This window comes from Lathyrus oleraceus, chromosome 3 (assembly GCF_024323335.1).
Source record: "Lathyrus oleraceus cultivar Zhongwan6 chromosome 3, CAAS_Psat_ZW6_1.0, whole genome shotgun sequence".
Taxonomy (NCBI): domain Eukaryota; kingdom Viridiplantae; phylum Streptophyta; class Magnoliopsida; order Fabales; family Fabaceae; genus Lathyrus; species Lathyrus oleraceus.
Window position 1 is genome coordinate 366,146,235 of NC_066581.1, and position 27,997 is coordinate 366,174,231.

Below are 27,997 nucleotides of genomic sequence, written 5' to 3' on the forward strand. Positions count from 1 at the left end.
TTAATTAATTAAATTTTTTTTATTTTTTTTCGTTTTTTTTTTTTTTTCAAGTGCCCCAAGAGGCTTCTGACTTCTTTCTTGTCTACTTTTAGTACTCAGATCGACAGTTTCAATTGACTCCTCATGCGGCTGTATAGTCCTTTCTTCTTTCAGTAACAGTCTGGCAAGTTCTTCAGGTACTTCACAATCTTCCTCACTTCCATCTTCGGCTTGGTAGATCGGATTTTCGAAGTCATAATGAACAGTAGCAGAACTATTATCAACAGGATCCAGAGTGGATGTGGATACGCAATTTGTTACGTGAGTGTGTGCAAGAAAGCATAGCTTATTTGAAAAATGACAGGAAAGATAAAGAGCGCAATATTTGAATGCAAAAAGTCCATTGATTTATTGAATATGAATATGCTTATGAGAATGACAAAACATTTAACCAAATTTGATACATTGAATAAACAACAAACAATTACTCCTGACTAAAGGAAGTTGGAATAGTGTCTTCAGCCTTCCAATTATCCAAGTTGCAATCGTTATTCACATCTTCTACAGCATTAACAGTCTTGTCATGATCGGGCATAGGAGCAGTGATGACATTAGGAATATCCAGAGGATCAAATTCAAATTCCCCAGCGTCGATCATATCCTGAATCTTGTTCTTCAGCGACCAGCAATCATTCGTATCATGCCCGGGGCTATCGGAGTGATAGGCACACCTGGCGTTGGGATTATAACGAGGAGAAGTAGTGTTGGGTTTTGCAGGAGGATCTCTGAGGGTAATTAAATTTACTTTTAGCATACCCTGCAGTGCTTGTGCTAAAGTCATATTGATCTTCGTAAATTGCCTTCTTCCCGGGTTAATGTGCCTCACAGATTTCTTGTCCTTTTTCTTCTTGAGCAAGAGAGTCTTCAGTTCCTCCTGCCCCTTGGATAAGTTCAAGATCATCTCCTGGAGTTGAGCATTCTGAGCCTGGAGATCTTTGACAGTTTGTTCGAGGTCCATTTTTCTGTTTGAAGGAAAACCGTGAGAATACTGATCCTTTTAGAGTACCTGTTATGCAATGTCATGTTATGCTATGCAATGTATGAAATGTTTTCAAGGACTTTTGGAATTTAATTTTGCATAAACTACCAAAAAAGAAAGCCACTTTTATTAATAATATTTGATTAATATTCATTATAATAAGAAGTAAAATACAATAAAAGCTTAGGTCTCCCAGGGACGGCTTCTTTTTGGGCGAAGATATGTATTGAGTCTTCGTTCCTCATTAAGCTGGCCGGTGAGCTCTAACACCTTCTTCCTTGTAGCACAGAACTGGGCTTCAAAAGTATCCCTTTCCTCTCTCAACTGGATCCAGAACTTCTTTAACTCTTCAACATCGGTAGGCATATCTGGATAAGGAACGATCTGAGGAGTACCTCCTTCAGCTTCTGGTTCAACAATCAGTGGTCTGACTGCCAGATATGGCATGACAAGTTCACGAGCCCTTGTGCGGACCCATCTGAGATAAGGTTCCATAGGAATAGAGTTTTTCTGTCCTAAAGTACTTCTTTTCACCATGCCCCAAGCTCGCACAAATCTTTGACGGAGACCTTGGGAATCGTTATCATAGTCAAACACCGTGCCTTGTATAATTATTTCATGTGGACCATCTCTTCGAGCACAACCAAACTGACGTAGGGCTAAAGCAGGATTATAAGTAATACCTCCTCTTATCCCCATGAGTGGTACATTAGGGAATTCTCCACAACGGTCAATGATGATATTGTTTTCTTTGAAATGAGGACACCAACGGATGTCTGAGTGGGAGAGCGACATTATCCTTTGAGACCATCTCAAACTTTGCTCATTCTTCAAGACTGACTGAGGAAGGTGCGAAATAAACCACCTGGATAATAAAGGTATGCAGCACATGAGAGTCCCTTGCCTCTTCATAGTACGAGTGTGAAGGGAATGCAGAATGTCGCCGAGCAAGGTAGGCACAGGGTTACGAGCGAGAAATATCTGAATAGCATTCATATCTATGAATTGATCTGGATTAGGGAATAACACCAAACCATAGATTAGTAATGCTAGAATCTCCTCGAAAGCATGGACATTCATGACTTTTAAGAATTCTCGGGCCTTATTCATCAGAAATTTGGCAAGTAAACCCTTAACTCCACTTCTTGTTACCCAATTAGCTTCAATATCTGACTTTGTCATGTGCAAAGCTGCGGCAACTTTTTCGGACCTCGGAATCTTTTCTAAACCACTGAAAGGCATTTGATCAAGAATAGGTATCCCAAGCAGCTGGGAAAATTCTTCTAATGTGGGCACCAACTGATAATCGGGGAATGTGAAGCAATGATGTTCAGGATCGAAGAACTGGAATAGGACTCTCATCATATCTTCTTTGAAACCAGTGGTAACCAAATCGAGGAGAGAACCATGCTTTTTGACGAACTGAGCCTGATCAAGAAGTTCTGACACTAAATCCTTGAGTTGAGGATAGATGACTACAAAATTTATCCGGATAGTCTTCCTGGGAGCCATAGCCTTACAAAATAGAGCCAAGTTAAATCCCTAAGTCCTCGAAGTGATTAGTGCAATGTCATAATGTTATGATGTTATGATGTTATGATGTTATGATGTTATGATATTATGATATTAAACAAATAACAAGCATAAGCAAGTCATACAACAATCATTCCTAGGTTTTAAGGCTTGCATGAGTTCCATAGGTAAGTACCCTCCCCACTGAAGTTTGGTGGGTTCAACCTGTCTTAGAATAGTAACCGGGTTCTAGAAGGATCTCAAATCATTGACATTTCCTTAAGTCCACTTCAGTGCAACACCAAGTGGTTGACCGAAGCTTCCCTAAAGTCCAATCTCAAAGAGTGTAGTATCGAGTCTCAACCAACTCCAGTCGGAACCGAAGCCAGTTATCTCACTACTTTCTAATGGCCAGGATTAGTCAATTAGGGTTCTAAAGGTCTGGTTAATGCTTTTATGACACCACGCGAATGCCAAATATTTCCTCAACTAACATGAGGAACATCAGGACATCCAAAGTGCCACATTAACCGTAGCCATCATTTTGACCATTCCAGTATACGCCGGACAGCCGCGATGATCTCTTGCTACTTACCTAAGGTACACTAGATCCGGGTGTAGGATCTTTCACTCAAGCATAACATACCCAAGCAATCCCTTAAAAATAAATCAGACAAATTGAATAAGTGATCTTGTTTTTAAGGTAACCTCTCTTTTTAAATATTCCCCAGCAGAGTCGCCAGTTCTGTCATACGGTGAACTGGACTTTTTTGTGGTTTTAATCGCAATGTCGCGGTTAGCAAGAGTCGCCACCGACTTTTCTTTTATCCAATAAGGAAAGGTGGAAAAGAACAGGAAAGACCTTAATTTAGATTTTGGGTTCGGGAGGTACATTATACAAAGGGAAGGTGTTAGCACCCTTTGTATCCATGGTTATCCATGGGCTCTTAATTGCTCGATCACTTATATTATTTTTGTCTGAAAAAAGTGTTTGTGAATTGTTTAGAAAAATTGTTTTTTTGAAAAGAGAATTTAACTTTGTAATGATTCTTGTATGAATGTATACAAAGTGATTATCTCGTTTAGTTTTGAAAATTGTTTAGAAAAATATAACTCGGTAATGATTCTAGTATGAATGTATACCAAGTGGTGATTTTCTGAAGATATTTTGAAAGGTGTGAGGTGTGAAAAAAATGTTTTAGGTTGTGAGCCAGCAATTAAGAGTTATGCCGACCCAAGGTCTTTATGAGTATTTCCTATCCTTATGAGGGTAAAACTGTCCTTATTATTGAGAAATAAGTAGTTTTATCCTTTGGATGTAAAAGGGTCATCGTAGGGTCATCGATTGGTCATTGAAGGCAACAATTACGAGGATACCTTAGCATTCGAAGGGACTATCATCTTTTAACCGTAGGCAACATCGGAGGGTCATCGAGGGACAAAGTTGTATATTCGAAGGCAACATCCGAGGGACTATAATTTATTTTATGATGATTTAACCGAAGGGTCTTTGCTAAGGGTATCCCCACGTTCGCGGGACATGACCGTAATATCGTAATCGTAAGACAACAAAGAGAGGTCCAAGATCACTTATTCAAAGGCAAAGTTTTACAATTAATTATATAATTAGGATGAAACTCCACATTAAAATTATTAAAAATAATATATTAAAAAATTAATACATTAGAAATTAATACATTAAAAATTAATTTAGGGTGAAACTCCACAAGGGTATCCCACAAATAAAGTGGAATACCTAGCCAATAACCTTTTCCTGGGATATGTGAACCTTTTCGAAACTCAAAAAGAAACATGTCAGAATACCAAATCAGGGTGCAATCGAAGATTACACCGGAAAAATATCGCAACAGTAAATAGGATAGGATGAATAATGCATGGCTATGATAAAACATAAAAAAAACAGACTAGAAAAATCAGGTATTGTCTCGTTCGCCTCTGCCTCGCCGAGCGAAGGTCAGGCGAACGGCCACGGATTTTGAATTTTGAGAAAAAACAGCCCCATGTTAGGAACCTTGAACTTTATGGCATTTTATCACAGGAACAGCATGGTCAAACATTCAGGGTATTCAGGCATATTTAACTTCACATACGAAAGCAAATTATATATCAACATTTAATCATGATGCATTATATGTGTAGATATGGCCAATTGAAAGTATAAACAATAGAGATACGCAAACCTGTTTGCCAATTCAAGGTTGAAGGGATTGACCACTTGTGGTATCGGAATGAGTTAGGCGGCGGGAATTGGGCGGCGATGGCTTCGGGGCGGATGAGCTGCCTTCAGGGTTTCTTTACTCTGAATTCTCCGAGTTGGCAGGGTTCCTATGCCAAAGTTTCTATCCGTCCTTCTCTGTTCTCTCTCTTTCTTTTTCCTCAAGGTTTTGTTCCAAGGAAACCTCAGAGTGTTTTGCTTCTCTTCCTTCTTTCTCCAGTGAATCTCCCAGTGTAAACTCCCAGTCTAACTCCAAGTCCTTTCCTCTACTGAAACTTCAGTATTTATAGACTAATTTCGTGGGTAATGGGCTTGGAATGAGGGAGACCCAAGTCCAAAATAATTTGTTATATTTTATTTATTTATTTATTTTAATTATTTAATTAATTAATTAATTAATTAATTAATTAATTAATTAATTAATTAAATTTTTTTTTTTTTTTTTCGTTTTTTTTTTTTTTTTTTTCCAGGAAAAAAAGATGGGTAAATTTTGGGGTATGACAGCTGCCCCTGTTCAATATTCTTGAACCGAGAGAGTTAGGATGGCGTGTATGCCATTCGTGGTCTGGAGGTGGAAGATTATTGAACACTAGAATGCCCCAAAAATTTGTACTTGAGAATCGACAGTTGGTCTTGATGGAGATGGGCTTAAAGATGCCATCCGGGAGGTTTGATGACGAAAGCTTCAGATCGAGCCGTACATTAGGCCAATTTGAAGACATGGGTGCCACACTGGGTCGTACATTAGACCGAATAATGAGTCATCCATTAGGCTGCCGACTTCGCTGGGGAGTCGGAGTGTGTCATATGCTGTTGGGGATAAAGGATCAGAATGGACCATACGCTAGATCGTATCTGAGTTGAAGAGAGAGTCGTCCGTTAGGCTGAATCTGATGATGAAAGGGGTAGTCGTACACTAGACTACACTTCAGAAATGTACCGTACACTAGGTAGCATCTGAGTAAGGGAGTAGCCGTATACTAGACTACCATTCAGAAATGTACCTGTCCGAAGGTAGCATCTGGGAAAGGGAGTAGCCGTATACTGGACTACCATCCAGAAATGTACCTGTCCGAAGGTAGCATCTGGGAAAGGGAGTAGCCGTATACTGGACTACCATCCAGAAATGTACCTGTCCGAAGGTAGCATCTGGGAAAGGGAGTAGCCGTATACTGGACTACCATCCAGAAATGTACCTGTCCGAAGGTAGCATCTGAGAAAGGGAGCAGCCGTATACTAGACTACCATTCAGAAATGTACCTGTCCGAAGGTAGCATCTGAGAAAGGGAGTAGCCGTATACTGGACTACCATCCAGAAATGTACCTGTCCGAAGGTAGCATCTGGGAAAGGGAGTAGTCGTGTACTGGACTACCATCCAGAAATGTACCTGTTCGAAGGTAGCATCTGGGAAAGGGAGTAGCCGTATACTAGACTACCATTCAGAAATGTACCTGTCCGAAGGTAGCATCTGAGTAAGGGAGTAGCTGTATACTGGACTACCATCCAGAAATGTACCTGTCCGAAGGTAGCATCTGGGAAAGGGAGTAGCTGTATACTGGACTACCATCCAGAAATGTACCTGTCCGAAGGTAGCATCTGGGAAAGGGAGTAGCCGTATACTGGACTACCATCCAGAAATGTACCTGTCCGAAGGTAGCATCTGGGAAAGGGAGTAGCCGTATACTGGACTACCATCCAGAAATGTACCTGTCCGAAGGTAGCATCTGGGAAAGGGAGTAGCCGTATACTAGACTACCATCCAGAAATGTACCTGTCCGAAGGTAGCATCTGGGAAAGGGAGTAGCCGTATACTGGACTACCATCCAGAAATGTACCTGTCCGAAGGTAGCATCTGGGAAAGGGAGTAGCCGTATACTGGACTACCATCCAGAAATGTACCTGTCCGAAGGTAGCATCTGGGAAAGGGAGTAGCCGTATACTGGACTACCATCCAGAAATGTACCTGTCCGAAGGTAGCATCTGGAAAAGGGAGTAGCCGTATACTGGACTACCATCCAGAAATGTACCTGTCCGAAGGTAGCATCTGGGAAAGGGAGTAGCCGTATACTAGACTACCATTCAGAAATGTACCTGTCCGAAGGTAGCATCTGAGTAAGGGAGTAGTTGTATACTGGACTACCATCCAGAAATGTACCTGTCCGAAGGTAGCATCTGGGAAAGGGAGTAGCCGTATACTGGACTACCATCCAGAAATGTACCTGTCCGAAGGTAGCATCTGGGAAAGGGAGTAGCCGTATACTGGACTACCATCCAGAAATGTACCTGTCCGAAGGTAGCATCTGGGAAAGGGAGTAGCCGTATACTGGACTACCATCCAGAAATGTACCTGTCCGAAGGTAGCATCTGGGAAAGGGAGCAGCCGTATACTGGACTATCATCCAGAAATGTACCTGTCCGAAGGTAGCATCTGGGAAAGGGAGCAGCCGTATACTGGACTATCATCCAGAAATGTACCTGTCCGAAGGTAGCATCTGGTCAGATGAAGGTCTAACTTGGTCGTGCATTAGACTGTACTTGAGTTGAAGAAGGTCAGAATGGATCGTACGCTAGATCGTATCTGAGTTGTTGAGGGTCAGAATGGATCGTATGCTAGATCGTATCTGAGTTGAAGGAGTCATATGTTGAGCTGAATCAGAATGAACCGTATGTTAGGCTGTATCTGTATACGTTGTACTTGCAATAAATGTCTGGGATGGGCTTAAAGATGTCATCGCTAGGAGGATATCGAGGTGTTGTCAAAATGAATGTTCCCATGAATTGCATCTGGAATATGTATCTGAATCTTGTCTGTGATTGATAAAGGCGTCTGCCTGAATGAGCCTTTTACTTTGACTATATCAGGAGGATAATTAACCTGCAAAGAAAAGTTAGCTTTATGCCATGTCATGATTCATGAGATGTTTTATGCTTTCGAAAATAAATGCGAATGTTGTATGCATGCGTATGCTGTGAAATGATGTAATGAATGAGTTATGCGTATGAGAAGTTCTGCTTGGGGACTCTACTGGGGAAAATAAATCCCCATCTACTGATTTGAGACATTTGTGTCGATGACCCTTTCTCGGTTGGGGATGCTTGATTTATGTCTGATGGTGGAAATATTCAGCAGAGTCGGGCTGGAGATGGATGAGATGATCAGCCTGTCTGGCGATGCCGACCTCTGTTGGGGAATAGCTGGCTGTGCCGGGGAATACTGCCAATTTCTTCTGGGAAAAATAGGCTTGCTGGGGAAGAGAATTGGTAGCGGATTCATTGGAAGCATGGTTAGACCTTATCCTCGATCCTGAAGTCTTGTAGTAATTGTTATTGCTATTCTATGCATGTATTTTGGTAAACATTGGTCATATTCAAATGCATATATTAATTCAAATTAAATCAATGGACGTTTACGCAAACAAAACAGAAAAAGAAAAAAAACAAAAGCATCTTTTGAAAGAAGGTTGTATTGATTTTGAAAGAAGGCCTATAAACAGGCAATTTGTGTACAAGGAGACAGAAATCCTAGTAAGAGGAAATTGTCAAAAACAAAGAGAAAGCTATGCAGAAAAAGTCCTATTGATTTTAAGTCTACTACTGCCATTATGTCTTCAAGCATCTCATCCCCTGCTGTCGGATAGAAGTGATTGGCTTGGTCAATCCCTTGAACTTGGATGAAAGTTGACTGAGAACGGGACATAGTCATACGCTTTAATCCCTAATTTTTGCCTGGACCGCCTTTTCAGGTTTTCAGTCCACCAGGATACCCTTTTTTGCCCAAACCACCTTTTCAGGTTTTCGACTTGCCGGGTGTACATTTTTTTTATATATATCCCTAATTTTTGCCCGAACCCTTTCGGTTCGCCGGGATGCCCTTACTTTTGCCTAGATACGTCGATCTAGCGGGTCTTTTTCATGCGTAGTATTTTTTAACTATGTCCGCGTTCACGGGATGCGGGAAATCTTCGTCATCCACTGTAGCAAGTATCATGGCTCCAACAGAGAATACCTTCTTAACTACAAATGGCCCTTTGTACGTGGGAGTCCATTTGCCTCTGGGATCAGTTTGCGGTAGCACGATACGCTTGATTACCAAGTCGCCAATTTGATACACTTGTCGCTTGACCCTTTCGTTGAATGCCTGGGTCATGCGTTTCTGATATATCTGCCTATGACAAACAGCCGCGAGTCTCTTCAATCAAATTTATCTGATCGAGTCGAGTCTGAATCCGTTCCTCTTCATCTAAGCCCGCCTCTTTCATGATTCTTAGCGAGGGAATCTGAACTTCCACTGGTAAGATGGCTTCCATTCCATAGACTAAAGAGAACGGAGCTGCCCCTGTCGAAGTGCGTACTGAAGTGCGATAGTCATGAAAAGCAAATGGTAACATCTCATGCCAGTCTTTGTACATTACTGTCATCTTTTGTATAAGCTTCTGGACATTGTTAGCAGCCTCCACGGCGCCGTTCATCCTTGGCCGGTACGGAGAAGAATTAGAGTGTTTTATTTTGAACCGCGTGCAGAGTTCAGTAACCGTCTTGTTGTTCAAATTAGCACTATTATCAGTGATAACTCTTTCAGGAGACAACAAGTTTCTCGAATAGATATTTGATAGAACCCATCTTAGAAATCAATAAAGTGGTATGATTCAACATGTACTGTCTTAGTCGGCGAGCAGCCCAAGCCAAAGCGCAGCAAGCTTTCTCGAGCTATGAGTATCTTGTTTCACAGTCGGTACCTTTTGCTAAGGCGGTATATGGCATGCTCTTTTCGACCAGACTCGTCATGTTGCCCCAACACACCTCATTGGATTTTCTAACACGGTCAATACATGATTAGAGGTCTTCCTTCAACTGGTGGTGTCAGAATTGGAGGTTCTTGGAGACACTTCTTGATTTTATCAAAAGTTTCCTGACATTCATCATCTCTTGACTGTCCTCAGTAATTTGAAGATAGGTTTGCAAGTAGCAATCAAGTAGGATATAAACCGGGCAATGTAATTCAAGTGCCCCAAGAGGCTTCTGACTTCTTTCTTGTCTACTTTTAGTACTCAGATCGACAGTTTCAATTGACTCCTCATGCGGCTGTATAGTCCTTTCTTCTTTCAGTAACAGTCTGGCAAGTTCTTCAGGTACTTCACAATCTTCCTCACTTCCATCTTCGGCTTGGTAGATCGGATTTTCGAAGTCATAATGAACAGTAGCAGAACTATTATCAACAGGATCCAGAGTGGATGTGGATACGCAATTTGTTACGTGAGTGTGTGCAAGAAAGCATAGCTTATTTGAAAAATGACAGGAAAGATAAAGAGCGCAATATTTGAATGCAAAAAGTCCATTGATTTATTGAATATGAATATGCTTATGAGAATGACAAAACATTTAACCAAATTTGATACATTGAATAAACAACAAACAATTACTCCTGACTAAAGGAAGTTGGAATAGTGTCTTCAGCCTTCCAATTATCCAAGTTGCAATCGTTATTCACATCTTCTACAGCATTAACAGTCTTGTCATGATCGGGCATAGGAGCAGTGATGACATTAGGAATATCCAGAGGATCAAATTCAAATTCCCCAGCGTCGATCATATCCTGAATCTTGTTCTTCAGCGACCAGCAATCATTCGTATCATGCCCGGGGCTATCGGAGTGATAGGCACACCTGGCGTTGGGATTATAACGAGGAGAAGTAGTGTTGGGTTTTGCAGGAGGATCTCTGAGGGTAATTAAATTTACTTTTAGCATACCCTGCAGTGCTTGTGCTAAAGTCATATTGATCTTCGTAAATTGCCTTCTTCCCGGGTTAATGTGCCTCACAGATTTCTTGTCCTTTTTCTTCTTGAGCAAGAGAGTCTTCAGTTCCTCCTGCCCCTTGGATAAGTTCAAGATCATCTCCTGGAGTTGAGCATTCTGAGCCTGGAGATCTTTGACAGTTTGTTCGAGGTCCATTTTTCTGTTTGAAGGAAAACCGTGAGAATACTGATCCTTTTAGAGTACCTGTTATGCAATGTCATGTTATGCTATGCAATGTATGAAATGTTTTCAAGGACTTTTGGAATTTAATTTTGCATAAACTACCAAAAAAGAAAGCCACTTTTATTAATAATATTTGATTAATATTCATTATAATAAGAAGTAAAATACAATAAAAGCTTAGGTCTCCCAGGGACGGCTTCTTTTTGGGCGAAGATATGTATTGAGTCTTCGTTCCTCATTAAGCTGGCCGGTGAGCTCTAACACCTTCTTCCTTGTAGCACAGAACTGGGCTTCAAAAGTATCCCTTTCCTCTCTCAACTGGATCCAGGACTTCTTTAACTCTTCAACATCGGTAGGCATATCTGGATAAGGAACGATCTGAGGAGTACCTCCTTCAGCTTCTGGTTCAACAATCAGTGGTCTGACTGCCAGATATGGCATGACAAGTTCACGAGCCCTTGTGCGGACCCATCTGAGATAAGGTTCCATAGGAATAGAGTTTTTCTGTCCTAAAGTACTTCTTTTCACCATGCCCCAAGCTCGCACAAATCTTTGACGGAGACCTTGGGAATCGTTATCATAGTCAAACACCGTGCCTTGTATAATTATTTCATGTGGACCATCTCTTCGAGCACAACCAAACTGACGTAGGGCTAAAGCAGGATTATAAGTAATACCTCCTCTTATCCCCATGAGTGGTACATTAGGGAATTCTCCACAACGGTCAATGATGATATTGTTTTCTTTGAAATGAGGACACCAACGGATGTCTGAGTGGGAGAGCGACATTATCCTTTGAGACCATCTCAAACTTTGCTCATTCTTCAAGACTGACTGAGGAAGGTGCGAAATAAACCACCTGGATAATAAAGGTATGCAGCACATGAGAGTCCCTTGCCTCTTCATAGTACGAGTGTGAAGGGAATGCAGAATGTCGCCGAGCAAGGTAGGCACAGGGTTACGAGCGAGAAATATCTGAATAGCATTCATATCTATGAATTGATCTGGATTAGGGAATAACACCAAACCATAGATTAGTAATGCTAGAATCTCCTCGAAAGCATGGACATTCATGACTTTTAAGAATTCTCGGGCCTTATTCATCAGAAATTTGGCAAGTAAACCCTTAACTCCACTTCTTGTTACCCAATTAGCTTCAATATCTGACTTTGTCATGTGCAAAGCTGCGGCAACTTTTTCGGACCTCGGAATCTTTTCTAAACCACTGAAAGGCATTTGATCAAGAATAGGTATCCCAAGCAGCTGGGAAAATTCTTCTAATGTGGGCACCAACTGATAATCGGGGAATGTGAAGCAATGATGTTCAGGATCGAAGAACTGGAATAGGACTCTCATCATATCTTCTTTGAAACCAGTGGTAACCAAATCGAGGAGAGAACCATGCTTTTTGACGAACTGAGCCTGATCAGGAAGTTCTGACACTAAATCCTTGAGTTGAGGAGAGATGACTACAAAATTTATCCGGATAGTCTTCCTGGGAGCCATAGCCTTACAAAATAGAGCCAAGTTAAATCCCTAAGTCCTCGAAGTGATTAGTGCAATGTCATAATGTTATGATGTTATGATGTTATGATGTTATGATGTTATGATATTATGATATTAAACAAATAACAAGCATAAGCAAGTCATACAACAATCATTCCTAGGTTTTAAGGCTTGCATGAGTTCCATAGGTAAGTACCCTCCCCACTGAAGTTTGGTGGGTTCAACCTGTCTTAGAATAGTAACCGGGTTCTAGAAGGATCTCAAATCATTGACCTTTCCTTAAGTCCACTTCAGTGCAACACCAAGTGGTTGACCGAAGCTTCCCTAAAGTCCAATCTCAAAGAGTGTAGTATCGAGTCTCAACCAACTCCAGTCGGAACCGAAGCCAGTTATCTCACTACTTTCTAATGGCCAGGATTAGTCAATTAGGGTTCTAAAGGTCTGGTTAATGCTTTTATGACACCACGCGAATGCCAAATATTTCCTCAACTAACATGAGGAACATCAGGACATCCAAAGTGCCACATTAACCGTAGCCATCATTTTGACCATTCCAGTATACGCCGGACAGCCGCGATGATCTCTTGCTACTTACCTAAGGTACACTAGATCCGGGTGTAGGATCTTTCACTCAAGCATAACATACCCAAGCAATCCCTTAAAAATAAATCAGACAAATTGAATAAGTGATCTTGTTTTTAAGGTAACCTCTCTTTTTAAATATTCCCCAGCAGAGTCGCCAGTTCTGTCATACGGTGAACTGGACTTTTTTGTGGTTTTAATCGCAATGTCGCGGTTAGCAAGAGTCGCCACCGACTTTTCTTTTATCCAATAAGGAAAGGTGGAAAAGAACAGGAAAGACCTTAATTTAGATTTTGGGTTCGGGAGGTACATTATACAAAGGGAAGGTGTTAGCACCCTTTGTATCCATGGTTATCCATGGGCTCTTAATTGCTCGATCACTTATATTATTTTTGTCTGAAAAAAGTGTTTGTGAATTGTTTAGAAAAATTGTTTTTTTGAAAAGAGAATTTAACTTTGTAATGATTCTTGTATGAATGTATACAAAGTGATTATCTCGTTTAGTTTTGAAAATTGTTTAGAAAAATATAACTCGGTAATGATTCTAGTATGAATGTATACCAAGTGGTGATTTTCTGAAGATATTTTGAAAGGTGTGAGGTGTGAAAAAAATGTTTTAGGTTGTGAGCCAGCAATTAAGAGTTATGCCGACCCAAGGTCTTTATGAGTATTTCCTATCCTTATGAGGGTAAAACTGTCCTTATTATTGAGAAATAAGTAGTTTTATCCTTTGGATGTAAAAGGGTCATCGTAGGGTCATCGATTGGTCATTGAAGGCAACAATTACGAGGATACCTTAGCATTCGAAGGGACTATCATCTTTTAACCGTAGGCAACATCGGAGGGTCATCGAGGGACAAAGTTGTATATTCGAAGGCAACATCCGAGGGACTATAATTTATTTTATGATGATTTAACCGAAGGGTCTTTGCTAAGGGTATCCCCACGTTCGCGGGACATGACCGTAATATCGTAATCGTAAGGCAACAAAGAGAGGTCCAAGATCACTTATTCAAAGGCAAAGTTTTACAATTAATTATATAATTAGGATGAAACTCCACATTAAAATTATTAAAAATAATATATTAAAAAATTAATACATTAGAAATTAATACATTAAAAATTAATTTAGGGTGAAACTCCACAAGGGTATCCCACAAATAAAGTGGAATACCTAGCCAATAACCTTTTCCTGGGATATGTGAACCTTTTCGAAACTCAAAAAGAAACATGTCAGAATACCAAATCAGGGTGCAATCGAAGATTACACCGGAAAAATATCGCAACAGTAAATAGGATAGGATGAATAATGCATGGCTATGATAAAACATAAAAAAAACAGACTAGAAAAATCAGGTACTGTCTCGTTCGCCTCTGCCTCGCCGAGCGAAGGCCAGGCGAACGGCCACGGATTTTGAATTTTGAGAAAAAACAGCCCCATGTTAGGAACCTTGAACTTTATGGCATTTTATCACAGGAACAGCATGGTCAAACATTCAGGGTATTCAGGCATATTTAACTTCACATACGAAAGCAAATTATATATCAACATTTAATCATGATGCATTATATGTGTAGATATGGCCAATTGAAAGTATAAACAATAGAGATACGCAAACCTGTTTGCCAATTCAAGGTTGAAGGGATTGACCACTTGTGGTATCGGAATGAGTTAGGCGGCGGGAATTGGGCGGCGATGGCTTCGGGGCGGATGAGCTGCCTTCAGGGTTTCTTTACTCTGAATTCTCCGAGTTGGCAGGGTTCATATGCCAAAGTTTCTATCCGTCCTTCTCTGTTCTCTCTCTTTCTTTTTCCTCAAGGTTTTGTTCCAAGGAAACCTCAGAGTGTTTTGCTTCTCTTCCTTCTTTCTCCAGTGAATCTCCCAGTGTAAACTCCCAGTCTAACTCCAAGTCCTTTCCTCTACTGAAACTTCAGTATTTATAGACTAATTTCGTGGGTAATGGGCTTGGAATGAGGGAGACCCAAGTCCAAAATAATTTGTTATATTTTATTTATTTATTTATTTTAATTATTTAATTAATTAATTAATTAATTAATTAATTAAATTTTTTTCTTTTTTTTTTTTTTTTTTTTTTTTTTTTTTTTTTTTTTTTTTTTCAGGAAAAAAAGATGGGTAAATTTTGGGGTATGACAACTACCCATGTACATATGACTTGCTTCGGCAGTCAAACCCATTGTTTGAGCCTCACTTGACTGGTTATAGTGTGTGCTATGTGAATATTTGCTTGAAATGCTTGTTTTGATCTGTATGCTTGTATGCTTGCTTTCTTCCTGGATAGGATTAGCTTGTAGTTGTGCAAGTAGGTAGAAACCTGAACATAGGGTAATGATGCATGACAACACTAGGCTCGAGTCCAGCTCCCTGGTAGTGTGTCTTCCCGTGGTTTCTGGCTAGATTTTCTTTCCCTTGAGGGGGAACTACATCGCCCTGATCCTCGTTCCAGACGAGGTATGTAGGCAGGAGACCGTGCGAGGTCTCTCTGGGCACTTTTTTTTCTTTTTGGGTGTGTTTGCTTGTTATTTTCTGGTGTGTGTTTTGGTTCAGATGCCGATGTAAGTCCATTGATTGGCTTTCGGGCTCCACGTTTGCCTTCTTGTGTGCGTTTTGGTTCGGATGCTGATGTAAGCCCAGTGATTGGCATTCAGGCTCCACGTTTGCCTGTTTGGGTGCGTGTGTTGTTTGGCGTGCGTGAGCCGAACTACAACAGCTCTGATTCTCGTTCCAAACGAGATATGTAGGCATAGGATGCGGTGTCCTATCGAGCTCCCTTCTCTTAACCCCACCTGCGTTCCCTGTGTGTGTGTGATGTTTAGCAACCTTTTCTTTATTTTAGAACGTGGATCTCGTCGAGTACGACGGACGTGAGGGGTGCTAATACCTTCCCCTTGCGTAACCGACTCCCTTACCCTTTCTCTTTGGTCGCGAGACCATTTCCTTTCCAGGTTTCTCTGAGCGTTTCCTTTCCCTATTTTGGGATAAATAACGCGCAGTGGCGGCTCTGTGTTGTTTTTCTGTTTTAGCCCGCCGGTTGTTTTTTTCGCGGATGCGACAGCTGGCGACTCTGCTGGGGACCACGGATGTTGACCTGTGCTGGTCCATCTTCCCTAAGCGAGTCCTTCCTAGCGTTCTGGGATAGTTTAGGTTGCTTGTTTTGCTTGATTTATTGCGTTTATTATTCTAACCAGTGTATATATTTGCATAAATATTTGCATGCATCATACTATCATGTTGCCGTCCTCTGTGCAGGTGGTTCCTCTGTTTGGGGTGGGTGTTCTGAGTGGGGCTAAAACCCAGGCCCGAGTATACACCTAGGATTAGCGTGGTCTCACGTCGCTCACATGCCGGTTGGGCACATTGTTGCGACGTGACATACCACAAGCCGGACGAGGTTCATCTGAGAAGTGCTTTTCCAGTGGGGTTTTCCACTTTGGTTGGGTTATCTCTTTTGAACTATTGACTCCGGTGACCGATCATTTCCTGGATCTTTGGTTCAGACGATCTTAAGGGAGCTACAATGGCACACCCGAAAGGGCAAACCCATTGAGTATCTCTGCCCGATCGTCGAGACTATTATCCGCCTTAGGATGACCTGATTAGAATTTACCTGTGAGGGGAGGGTGGTTCTGTCAGATGCATGTTCAGATGATGGTGACTTTTTTGTTCCGCGGATCAGAATCCTATTTATAAGTCGGATTTATGGTCGTTTATTGCCGAGACGCCGGAGTGTTGTCCGAGGTATTTATCAGTGGGGATCCGTTTATTTCAGGATTCCCCGGGCCGATTCAGAGATCAGGGTTATCTGTTCAGAGATTGTTTGATGATGATGATGATGATGATGGTGTATCTGTCTTCCGTTTATTTCGGAACCTTTGAGTTGGATTTGTGGTTACATATTCCCTCAGATGGTTGTGATCGGTTCAGAGATCAGGGCTGTGATTCAGAGCAACCAATGATCAGATGACTTGGAGGATGGCCCAGTGCATTGCATGCATCTGCATCATTCTCATTTTGCATTCATCTGCATCGAACCTACATCTAGCCATATGGGGAGTATTATGGATTGAGAATCTGGTTGAGAGACATCCGGATGTCAGAATGTTATTGGTGAAATATTATCCGTCTCGATGAAACCAGAATCAAAGGACGGAATCTTCCTCATATGGGTAGATGTTGCATTCATGCATATTAACCCATTTGCTGTTTTGTAGGTGTCAACCGGTGCGCATAGCTTGTTTGCTCAGATATCCTGCTAGGGGCAACAAATCCAAACTGATGGATCTTCCCAACGCCGACATCCTCGAACTGAAAGAGATGGTGAGGGATTTGTTCAGTGTTGTGCAAGGGCTTGCCTTGGGGCAGAAAGCCATGGCCGAGAGATTGGAAAGGATTGAGGGCTGGATGATCAAGGAGAAAGTTCAGGGAAAGGCTCTGTCATCCGAAGTAACAAATCCCTCTGGCTCTGTAGTGAAGAAATCCCTTGACAGTGGTCAGCCCAAGAAGAAGGTTGAATCAGGTGGTGCGCAGACTAAAAGAGAATGCGGTAAGGATCGTTACCACCCTTATGCTGCCACCGTAACCATTCCTGTTGGTGATTCATCTGCACAACAGCGGCAATCACCACCTCAACAGAGGACATAGAGAGTTGTGGGCCAAGTGAGAAGGAGGACGACAAATCGTTATTTCGATAAGCCGCCTGTGACTTACGCCTCTCTGTTTAAGAGGTTGAAGGATCTTGGGTTGGTGCAGCCGAGGATATTGGTTCCAGGGAAACCGGATCAGAGGCCTGCCAGTTACGATGAGAATGTCAGGTGCGAGTTCCATGCTGGGGCACCCGGACATCATGTTGAGGATTGCAAAGCTTTTAAGCATGTGGTCCAGGACTTGGTGGATTCTAAGGCAATCAACTTTGCACCGACGACAGATGATAGTGCTAACCCCGTGACAAGGCATGGTCCTGTAAAAGTGGAGATGATGTCGAAGGACAAGAAAGGGATAGAGGTGATTGAGAAGGATCAGTTAAGAATGCCCATGTCTGTGGTCCCAAAACGCCCGACGAAAAATGGAGCTTTCCCTCGTGTTGATGATTGTTGTGCGGCCATCGCTACAAAGGGGTGTGTAGTAATTGGGGAATCGGTCCAGAGAAAGATGAAAGTAGAAATGGACGATGTAAGGTGTAAAGCACCCAGACTGGCAGGTGAAACCATCAAGGTGAAAAATGTCGTTGGTGTTGAGAAAGAGAAAAAGCCGTTCATTTCTTCTTACAAACAGGCGGTGGAAGTGGTGAGAAATGGAGGGATCCCAGGCTGGGGACAGATCATAGGCATTGTGGTAAAGGCGGATATGTTTGGGATTGGTTATCATCCGGGTCAAGACTCGTCTGAGCAGAACAGAGGACGTCGTCCGTCGTTCACCTTTGTCAGTGCTGGAATGCTAGATTCAGATCACGCCTATACAGTGGGTGAAGAGATTGATAGTGACCGCGAACTGGAATCGTGGATAAAATCGTGCGTACCAGGAAGCTGGAAGGCTTAAAAGATCAACACTGACACTCATCCGGAAGAGTAATGATTTCTGTTTTGATTTTATCTGCATGAAAGCCATGTGTGTTGCCCGACACGTAATGGTTCATTGTAAGGGCCATCTCATGTCTCATTTGCAACATTTCTGCATCATTAATAAATGGATGTTTTTCAGTCAAAAAGCGGTGTTCCCTGTTTTTCATTTATTTTTGCAGTTTAAAAACAAATAAAAATGGCAATGTTTATTTTCATTTTTTTCTTTTTTGATTTGTCTTGTGCCGATATCGAACAATAATTCTCCGGATCTCGTTGATAACAATTTGGTTACACCTCATATGACTTCGACAATCCAATCTATCTTGCTGAAGAAGAAGACGAAGAAGATTGTGATCTGCTGGAATTAGCCAGGTTGTTGAAACAAGAGGAGAAGGTGATTCAGTCGCAGGAAGAGCGAGTTGAGATTGTTAACCTGTACACTGCCGAGGTCAGAAAGGAAATGAAAATTGAGGTCGCTTCAGAGGCAAGTCGAGAGCAGAATGGTAGCCTTGTTGAAAGAGCATGTGGATGCCTTCACCTGGTCGTGTCAGGATATGCCAGGTCAGGTACCAATGTCGCTGCGCGCAAGCTACCATGGGGAGAAGACTGTCCTCTGGAGAAGCAGAATGCCGATGTCACGTATCAGAGTGACTTTGTTTCATGATATGATTCATCATGAAATTGAATGTTATGCTATGACATGATAGCAAAGTCCAAAACAGAAGAGGGGCATCTGGCAGATCTGGCCAAGTCGTTTGACCAGTGGAGATAATTCAAACTGAGGTTGAATTCAGATAAGTGCGCTATTAGAGTGCGATCCGGTAAGATGTTGGGGGTTTATTGTAAATAAAAAAGGAATCGAGGTTGATCCTGCTAAAAAAAAAATGCCTGAACCGAGAACAGAAAAAGAGGTTCGTGGTCTATTAGGTAGATTGAACTACATGTCATGGTTCACATCTCATCTAACAGCCACGTGTGAACCCATATTCAAGTTGGAAAGGAAAAGATCAAACGGTCAGGTGAAATAATGATTGCCAAGGGGCATTGAAAAATAAAAGAATAAGTTGCAGGAACCTCTGATTCTGATACCTCCTGTGGAAGGAGCAATTGTTAATCTGGTACTTGACGACCTTCGAGGGGTCTACGAGGTGTATTGGGTCAGCATGACGAGTCTTGTCGAAAAGAGCATGTAATTTACCTAAGCAAAAAGTTTACCGACTGTGAAACAATACATTCACTGCTCGAGAAAACTTGTTGTACTTTGGCATAGGCTGCTCGCCGACTGAGACAGTGTATGCTGGTTCATAACACTTTGTGGATTTCCGAGATGGATCCGATCAAGTATGGGTGTGAGAATCCAGCATCGACCGGATGGGTTGTGAGGAGCAAAATAATGTTGACTGATTTGTGGTGCTCTCAGAGAGCAATCAAGGTGTATTGTCTGATTACGTCGCTCCGCAACCCATTGAGGATTGTCAACCGATGAAGTTTGAGTTCCCTGATGAGGACATCTCGAGGTGCTCTGATCGAAAGATTGAGAGTAACCGATCCCGGAGGAGGGGCCTGACCCTGAATCCGAACGGATTCTGATGTCTGATGGGGAGGTTAAGGTGAATGAACTTTTGTTGCCCGGATAACGTTTGAATGCACCGATGGTGGCTAAGTATGAAGATCGTATCCTGGGTATCGAACATCGGTGTGTACATCTACTGGGGCAACTCCTTTCTCATTGGTATATGGAATGGAAGCTGTGTTACCTGTTGAGGTTCAGATTCCCTCTTTGAGAGTCCTGATGGACGTGAAATTGCAAGAGGCTGAATGGGTAAGGACCCGGTATGAAGAGCTGAGCCTGATTGAAGAGAAGAGGCTAGCCGCCATCTGTCATGGGCAGTTATACCAGCAGAGAATGAAGCGTGCTTTTGACAGAAAGGTACGACCTCGGGTATATCACGTAGGTGATATGGTGCTGAAAAGGATCCTTCCTCCTCAAAACGATCGTAGGGGCAAATGGACACCGAATTATGAAGGTCCGTTCGTGGTCAAGAAGGTTTTCTCTGACAGAGCCTTGTTGTTAACGACCATGGATGGCGAGGATTTTCCATCCCCTGTGAATGCGGACGCAGTTAAAAAATACTTCGTATAAAGAGACCCGCTGGACGAAAAGAACAAAATAGTCCAGGCAAAAATGGGCATCCTGGCGAACCAAAAACAGAAAGAAAGGTTCGGGCAAAAATTAGGGATAAAAGTGAAAATTGTACACCCGGCAAGTCGAAAACCTGAAAAGGCGACTTGGGCAAAAATGGGTATCCCGGTGGACTGAAAACCCGAAAGGGCGGTCCAGGCAAAAGAGGGATTGAAACGAACAACTGCGTCCAGCATGATCGTTTGTGCTTTGATTAAAGCATCATGGATAATACCCGGTAGGGATCAGTTGGAATTGTCTTGTTCAGAAGGCAGAAAGCACGGAGAGTCTGAGGACATATGGGGTGTAACCGAGTTGGAACTCGATGAGATCGCGGGTTTCACATTGCCATTAGGATAGATTTTTCCTTTTGTGCCATTAGGATAGATTTACCTCTTTTCAGGAATTTACCTCTTTTCATTTGTATTTCTCGAAGTCTGGTACTTTGAATTTATGCGGAATTTGAACATTAGGAACCAAGCAGAGTTCGGAAGCGGTCTTGCCAAAAATATCCTTACCTCGAAGAGCGTTGATTTCCCTTTGCATTTCTAAGAACTGATCTTGAAATCCCTCTAACCTTTCATCTACTCCCACAACTTCGCTTGGAGCAGCGTGAAAAATGTTTTCTTCATTATAAGGAGTTGTATGCACCACATGAGGAGGTACAGACATCACAACAGTCACTACTGGAGTTTCAACGTTTTAAGGGTGGTATCCTGTTGGCATATAACCGTGAGGCATGCCCTAAGGGAAACCAGGTGGCATGTGATATTGTTGATCGTTGACGGCCGCCACTGGAATGGGCGTCGAGACGTTCTCAGAGATTGCTGTTCGTTGCAATGGATCTTGAGAATTGTTCGATGACTGATTCTGAGCAGCCACCAAAGTGTCCATCATAGTAGTAAGTCTTTCTAAACTATCTTTCAAGGTGATTACTTCCTCCCTGAGCTCTTGGTTTTCTTGTTCAAGTTGACTCATCCTTCTCCGGCGACTGGCTCGAGTATTGTATTAGTGATTCAATTTGACTATTGGAGGGAGAAGACACGTGTAAGTTTCTTGAAATGCAGGAACTTGTGCTTGAATGATGCATGATATGCATATGCAAAAGATGATTTTTAATTTTTAAGAAACTCAATAATTTATTGCAAATATTATAGAGATAAAATTTGGTATAAGATGAACAAAAACCTCTTTTTGTTAAACAATTGAGGGATTACAAAGGGTGAAATACAATTTCAACGATCCATACAAGAGGGAAACAACTAAGTCTATGAGTCCTAAGGAATCTCATATGTAGAAGGTCCTGCTGCTGGCTGATGCTTTCTTTTCTACCTCTTAAGCTGAGCATTCTCGATCATAAGCTTGTCGACGATTCCCTTCCAAGCACCTGAGGTGGGAGGTATGATGGAGTATTCATGAAAAGGTTGGACTTTAGAGAGAAGTAAACCTTCTTATTCCTCTTGTTTCTTCACAGCTTGTTGTTCCAAAATCTCAATCAAATCATCCTTCTCCTTTAGTTGCTGCTCCATCTTCATCTTCTTATCATTCAAGACATGGTACTTGCCTTCCCAAGTGTCTCTTTCCAATTTAAACCTATCCAAAATTTCTTGAAACTCTTCCCTATTCTCAATAGGAATGCGACAATTACCTCATCGTCGGATGAGTTTCGTTTATATGCGAAGAAGGTGGAGTTGACGGCATTTACGGGTGACGATCTGGTTGCATGGATCACTCGGGCAAAGACGTACTTTGAGGTACAAAGAAATTCACAGGATGTTCGTATTCAGTTGACAAAATTGAGAATGGAAGGCCCTACTATCCATTGGTTTAACCTATGACATGATTCAATAGAGGAAATTTCATGGAAGAACCTCCATGAGGCGATGGTGTTTTGATTTGGAGGTGGGCGTTTGGAGAATCCTTTTGAGGAATTAAAGGAACTAACAAAATCGGGATCAATAGAGGAATACATTGCTGAATTCGAACTGCATTCTTCACCAGTGTGGTCGTTTTCCAGAGCAACAGTTTCTTGGTTATTTCATTTGTGGTTTACGTCATGATATCCTCTCTCGTGTGCGTACCTTCAAGCCTCGTAACCGTTACCTAGCAATGCAATTGGTCACGATGTTGAAAGTGAATTTGCAGTGGCTTCTGGTCAGGGTTCTGGAGCACGTTACAAACCGAGACATGGCTCCTGGATAAAATCTCAAAAACCTAATTGGGCTTTTCACGAAGGGGAAGGGAACGGGTCTGTAATTCAGACCCAAACTAATAATTATTTGGGCAAAACGTGTACTGGTTCGGGTTATGGATATCAAACCGGGTCAACATCATTTTCTCGCCCAAATTTAAGTGACAATTCACATCGTCAGTCTTGTGGTGTTCGTCATCTACCAAGTGCAGAGGTTAATGAGTGTCGTGCAAAAGGACTTTGTTTTCGTTGTAACGAACGATGGGATCCTCTCCATCAATGTGCAACAAAACAGTTACAATTGATTATCTTGGGGGATGATGAAATTGTCAATGATGAAGGAGAGATTGTGGCGTTGTAGGTTGAGTCGGAAGAAGAGCTCACACAAGAGGAATTAGAATGTAAAACCATGAGACTATTTGGTGTATCCACTAATGCAAACCAGGTCCAGACGATGAAATTGGAGGGAAGTTTACAAGGTGCATCTATTTTGGTTCTTATTGACAGTGGAGCCACACATAATTTCATATTCCCTAAGGTGGTTGAAGCCCTTGGATTTCCTATGGTGCCTTCTAATCCTTAGGGTGTTAACTTAGGAGATGACCATCGTGTCCTAACTAGGGGTAGATGGAATGGAATTCAGATGAGCGTGGGAGTGGTGAAGATTAGTTTTGATGCTTATGTGCTGGAGTTAGGAGGCGTGGATCTGATTTTGGGAGTTGTGTGGCTGAAAGCTTTAGGGAAGGTGACCATGGATTGGAAAGAAATGTTTATGGTGTTTAACCATAAGAGCAGTATGGTGAAATTACTTGGTCAGGTTGTAGATGATAAGACAGCTACTTTTCAAAGCATTATCACTCCTTCTAGAATGATAGCAGGCTGTGAATACCCTACCTTGATGGAGGTGTTAGGGTCACAGGTGTCGCGTGTCTCTGATCAACAGACTAAAGAGTTGGAAGGATTGTTGGAGCATTTTGTTATTGTGTTTAAAGAAATCCAGGGTCTTCCTCCGCCAAGAAACACTAGTCATTCAATTGAACTTTTACAGGGTACTGGTCTGGAAAGTGTGCGGCCTTAAGAATATCCTCATTTGCACAAGGATGAAATTGAAAAACAGATTCCGAGCATATTGCAGCAAAGGGTGGTTAGAAACAACACCAACGCTTTCTCTAGTCTCGTCATTTTGGTCAAGAAGAAGGATCAATCTTGGCATATGTGTGTAAATTACCGTGCACTCAACAAGGTAACAATTCAGGACAAGTACCTTATTCCAATTGTAGATGAATTGTTAGATGAGTTACATGGGTGTAGTTATTTCTCTAAGCTTGATCTTAAATTGGGTTATCATCAAATTCGTATGAAGGAAAAGGATATTCATAAAATTGCTTTTCGGACTCATGAGGGTCACTATAATTTTTTGGTAATGTTGTTTGGCCTCACCAATGCTCCTACAACCTTTCTATCGATGACGAATGCAATTTTCAATCCCTTTCTAAGGAAGTTTGTCCTGGTTTTTTTTATGATATCCTAGTATACGATAGTAGTTGGGTTGGACATTTGCAACACTTGGAGGTGGTTCTTAATATTCGGAAGCAACATCTGTTTGTGGCAAATCGGAAGAAATGTACCTTCGGTCAGCACCAAGTGGAATATTTAATCCATGTCATTTCCAAAGTAGGGGTTGTTGTTGATCCTGCCAAGGTTGTTGTTGGGTTTTGACTTTGAGGTGGTGTACAAGGTAGGAGTAGAAAATAAAGGGGCATATGTGTTATCTCGACAACACGAGGATGTTGAGTTGCAAGCTATTAAATCCTACCCTATTTGGCAGCAAAGCAACCAACTGCAACAAGAAGTATCAAATGATCATTTGCTTTAAAATATTGTGGAAGTTATTCAAAAGGATCATAATGCTTAACCTGGTTTTACTTTATAAGGTAGCATCTTATTCTACAAAAATAGGTTAGTTATACCTACTAACTCACCACTTATTGAGGAGTTACTCAAATATTTTCATTGTTTTCTGTGTGAGGGTCACTCCGGCTACCTACGCACTTATAGGAGAATGACATGAACTTTATATTGGCAAGGGATGATGTGAAGGGTGCAAGATTTTGTGAAAGCTTGTGACACTTGTCAACGACAAAATATGTGGCAACTACTCATAATGGATTACTACAACCTCTTCCTATTCTGATTTTGGTGTGGAGTGAGATATCTATGGATTTCATTACGTGTTTGCCAAAAAGTAATGGATTTAAAGTTATCTTAGTTGTTATGGATCGTCTCTCCAGGTACAACCATTTCATTCCTCTTAAACATCCATTTACTACTCACTCAATAGCTGCTATTTTTATAAAGGAAGTGGTTAGATTGCATGGAATTTCGAAGTCCATTCTTATTGATCGTGACCCCTTGTTTGTGAGTATTTTTTGGAAAGAGTTGTTCAAGTTAGTAAGAACGGTGCTTAAAATGTCCTCGACATACCATCCCCAAACGGATGGCGAAATATAAGTGATTAATCGTTGTTTATAGGCCTATCCACATTGTTTTATTGCAGAACAACCTCAAACATGGGCACACTGGATTCCGTGGGCAGAAGTGTGGTACAATACCACATTACATGTGTCTACATGGTTCACCCCTTTCAAGGTGGTGTATGGCAGAAAGCCTCCGGTGTTGGTACATTTTTTGGAGGGCGAAACTAGAGTAGAAGTTGTAGCGTATGAGTTAAGGGACAGAGATGAGGTGTTGCATCAATTGAAAACTAATTTACTCAAAGCCCAGGAGTATAAAAAATACAAAGCTGACAAGGGACGCATGGCAGTGCAATTTGAGGTTGGTGATTGGGTTTTCCTCAAATTACATCCTCATCGATAACAATCGGTTATGCCAATAATCCATCAAAAACTGGACCCTAGATTTTTTGGACCTTATCAAATCATAAAGAAGATATGGAAGACTGCTTATAAGTTAAAGTTACCACCAACATCTAAAATACATCCAACCTTTCATGTGTCACAATTGAGGAAAGCAATTGGCAATTATACTGCTACAACTCAGCTACCAATCAGTTTAGAGTCAGAAAAGTGGGACATTACTCCAACTAAGGTTTTGTTATGGAGGGACAAGTTTGATGTTGGATAGCATAAGAGAGAATGGTTGATTCAATGGGAAGGGATGGATGTTGGAGATGCTACCTGGAAAGAGAAAATGTTGTTCAAGAGTCAATTCCCTGACCTACGCCTTTAGGACAAGGCTAATGTGGCAGGTGGGGGTGATGATATGAATGGATCGGACCCCACACACTACAAGAAAATTGGTAAATTACAACGGTTCATTTTGGTAGGTTACCACGGTTAGAACCGCCGCAATTTGCATATTTACGACAGTTAAAGCTTTGCCCTATAAACGTGCGTCGCAAGGCTATATTACGACGGTTGTCAAAACCGTCATACCAACCATGGTTATCTCTCACGATGGTTAGGGAACTAACGTAACCTGAATATTGCGACGGTTACCAACCGTCGTGAAATTTCGTTTTGATTTTTGTTTTCATCGTTGATTGTGATGGTTTTAAACTATCTTAAGTGTCACATCCTGACGGTTCAAACCGTCGTAATGATGTTTATTATTAAGATTAAAATCACGGGAAGAAATCATGAAACCAAGTAACTATAGAAGCATAATTTCTTATTCCTCTTTAAGAAAAAAGGCAAAGGAAGAGAATTCCCTTCAATTCTCATCACGCCTCATAGAACATAGTTACCACCAATATTTTGTTCAAAGAACAGTTAGGCAAAGCACAAAATCTTCTCATCACATATCATTAAAGACTAAACACTATCATTTAGGAAATAAACCAAATTCACTATTGTAACGAGATCGCTTGAAGCAAACATGATATTAATGCGAAATCAAAAAAACTACCTACAAACTATAAATTCTCAAGAAGGCAATTAAGCGAGAAATGTATTACCCATCATTGCAAAATCTTCCAAAAGACACGACAAAAACACAAGTCAAACCTTACTGGACCAAAGACGAAGACATACCACTGCCCATGGTTTGAACAAAGTATTAAGATCTTCTAACTAGATATTAGGGTTTTAACCATGGAAAATTCAAAAATCATTCCCATAAAAGTATAAGAAAATAATTATTTATGAACATGTACTCATACTATGAACTTACAGTCTAAAAGTAGGAACTAACTCAAGTCTCTCTTTAAAGCTTGAAGTAAAGATTTCTTCTGAAATCTATCTTGAAAAACCGCTGCAAGAAGAAACATTGGCATGTTAGAATGAACGAGTAGAACAACAACATCCATATAAAAGAAAGAGGTCAGATTGCCTTGGGATGACTCTCATGCTATCATGAATATACGTAATCAATTGATGAATCAAACAATAGGAGTTAACTTCTAGAGAGGAAAACCCTAAATTCTAATGAAACTAAATGTGAAGAAAAATCTAGAGTCTATTTATACATATTGATTTAGCGTGACAGGGACGATTAGTGAAGGTTACAATTTGCAATTTGAGAAGGTTCCTCTAAGAGTTTGTGAAACCCTTTAATGACTTGGGATTGTGAAATCGATGAGATATAAAGAATAGATTTCTGGTTCACTTACCCGATGGAGAGCTACTCGTGTAAAGAAGAGGATTGCGGTTGTTTACGGTGGATTGAGACCAACAAAAGCTATGAATGTATGCACTGGAAAACAAACACTGTGAATCCCCACACTTACCCACCACAACGTCAAAATGGTGAATCCATACACGAAGAATCGATGAACAAAAAAAAGGCTGAGATTCGAGAGTTAGAACAAATCACATTGATGAACCCTAAGTTTGTTGTGTCTCCCTAAGTTTGGTGATTTTTATTAATGGGTAAGGTTAACTTGTGCTTTGGGAGACAAGTTAATAAATTCACAAATAAAAAATTTGTATTAAAAAATTAATAAAATTAACTTGTGCACCGTCATTTAATAGGAATATATCATTTCGCCATATCATATCAATATTTTAAAAATTTCAGTCTGATTTGACCGGATGCATGGTAGTTGATAATATAAAATAAATTTAATATATCATTTTATTTGAAATATTTATATTGTTTTATTATCTTTGAAAAAAATTATTTTAATTTTTTAATTATTGAAATTTTATTTATATTTTAAATTAATTTGTGTAATATAAAAAAAATGTGATTTTAA

At 41.0% G+C, this 27,997-nt stretch overlaps 1 protein-coding gene across 5 annotated transcripts; it reads right to left on the reverse strand.

The window, feature by feature from the left end:
- Positions 1-363: 363 nt before the first annotated feature.
- Positions 364-27,688, reverse strand: LOC127127723 (uncharacterized). 5 transcript variants are annotated; one of them, XM_051056984.1, is made up of 4 exons: positions 27,413-27,688; positions 26,974-27,054; positions 26,759-26,836; positions 1,060-10,721 (listed from the first exon to the last, which is right to left on the reverse strand). In XM_051056984.1, the coding sequence occupies exon 4, from the start codon at positions 2,528-2,530 to the stop codon at positions 1,202-1,204; it is 1,329 nt and encodes a 442-aa protein (XP_050912941.1). In that variant the 5' UTR covers positions 2,531-10,721; positions 26,759-26,836; positions 26,974-27,054; positions 27,413-27,688; the 3' UTR covers positions 1,060-1,201. The 5 variants fall into 5 exon arrangements, 4 of the variants coding, with proteins under 4 accessions (XP_050912941.1, XP_050912940.1, XP_050912942.1 ...); XR_007805438.1 differs by lacking the exon at positions 1,060-10,721 and adding an exon at positions 364-1,001 and having other exon boundaries at positions 26,759-27,054; XM_051056983.1 differs by lacking the exon at positions 26,759-26,836.
- Between the last annotated feature and the right edge of the window lie 309 nt (positions 27,689-27,997).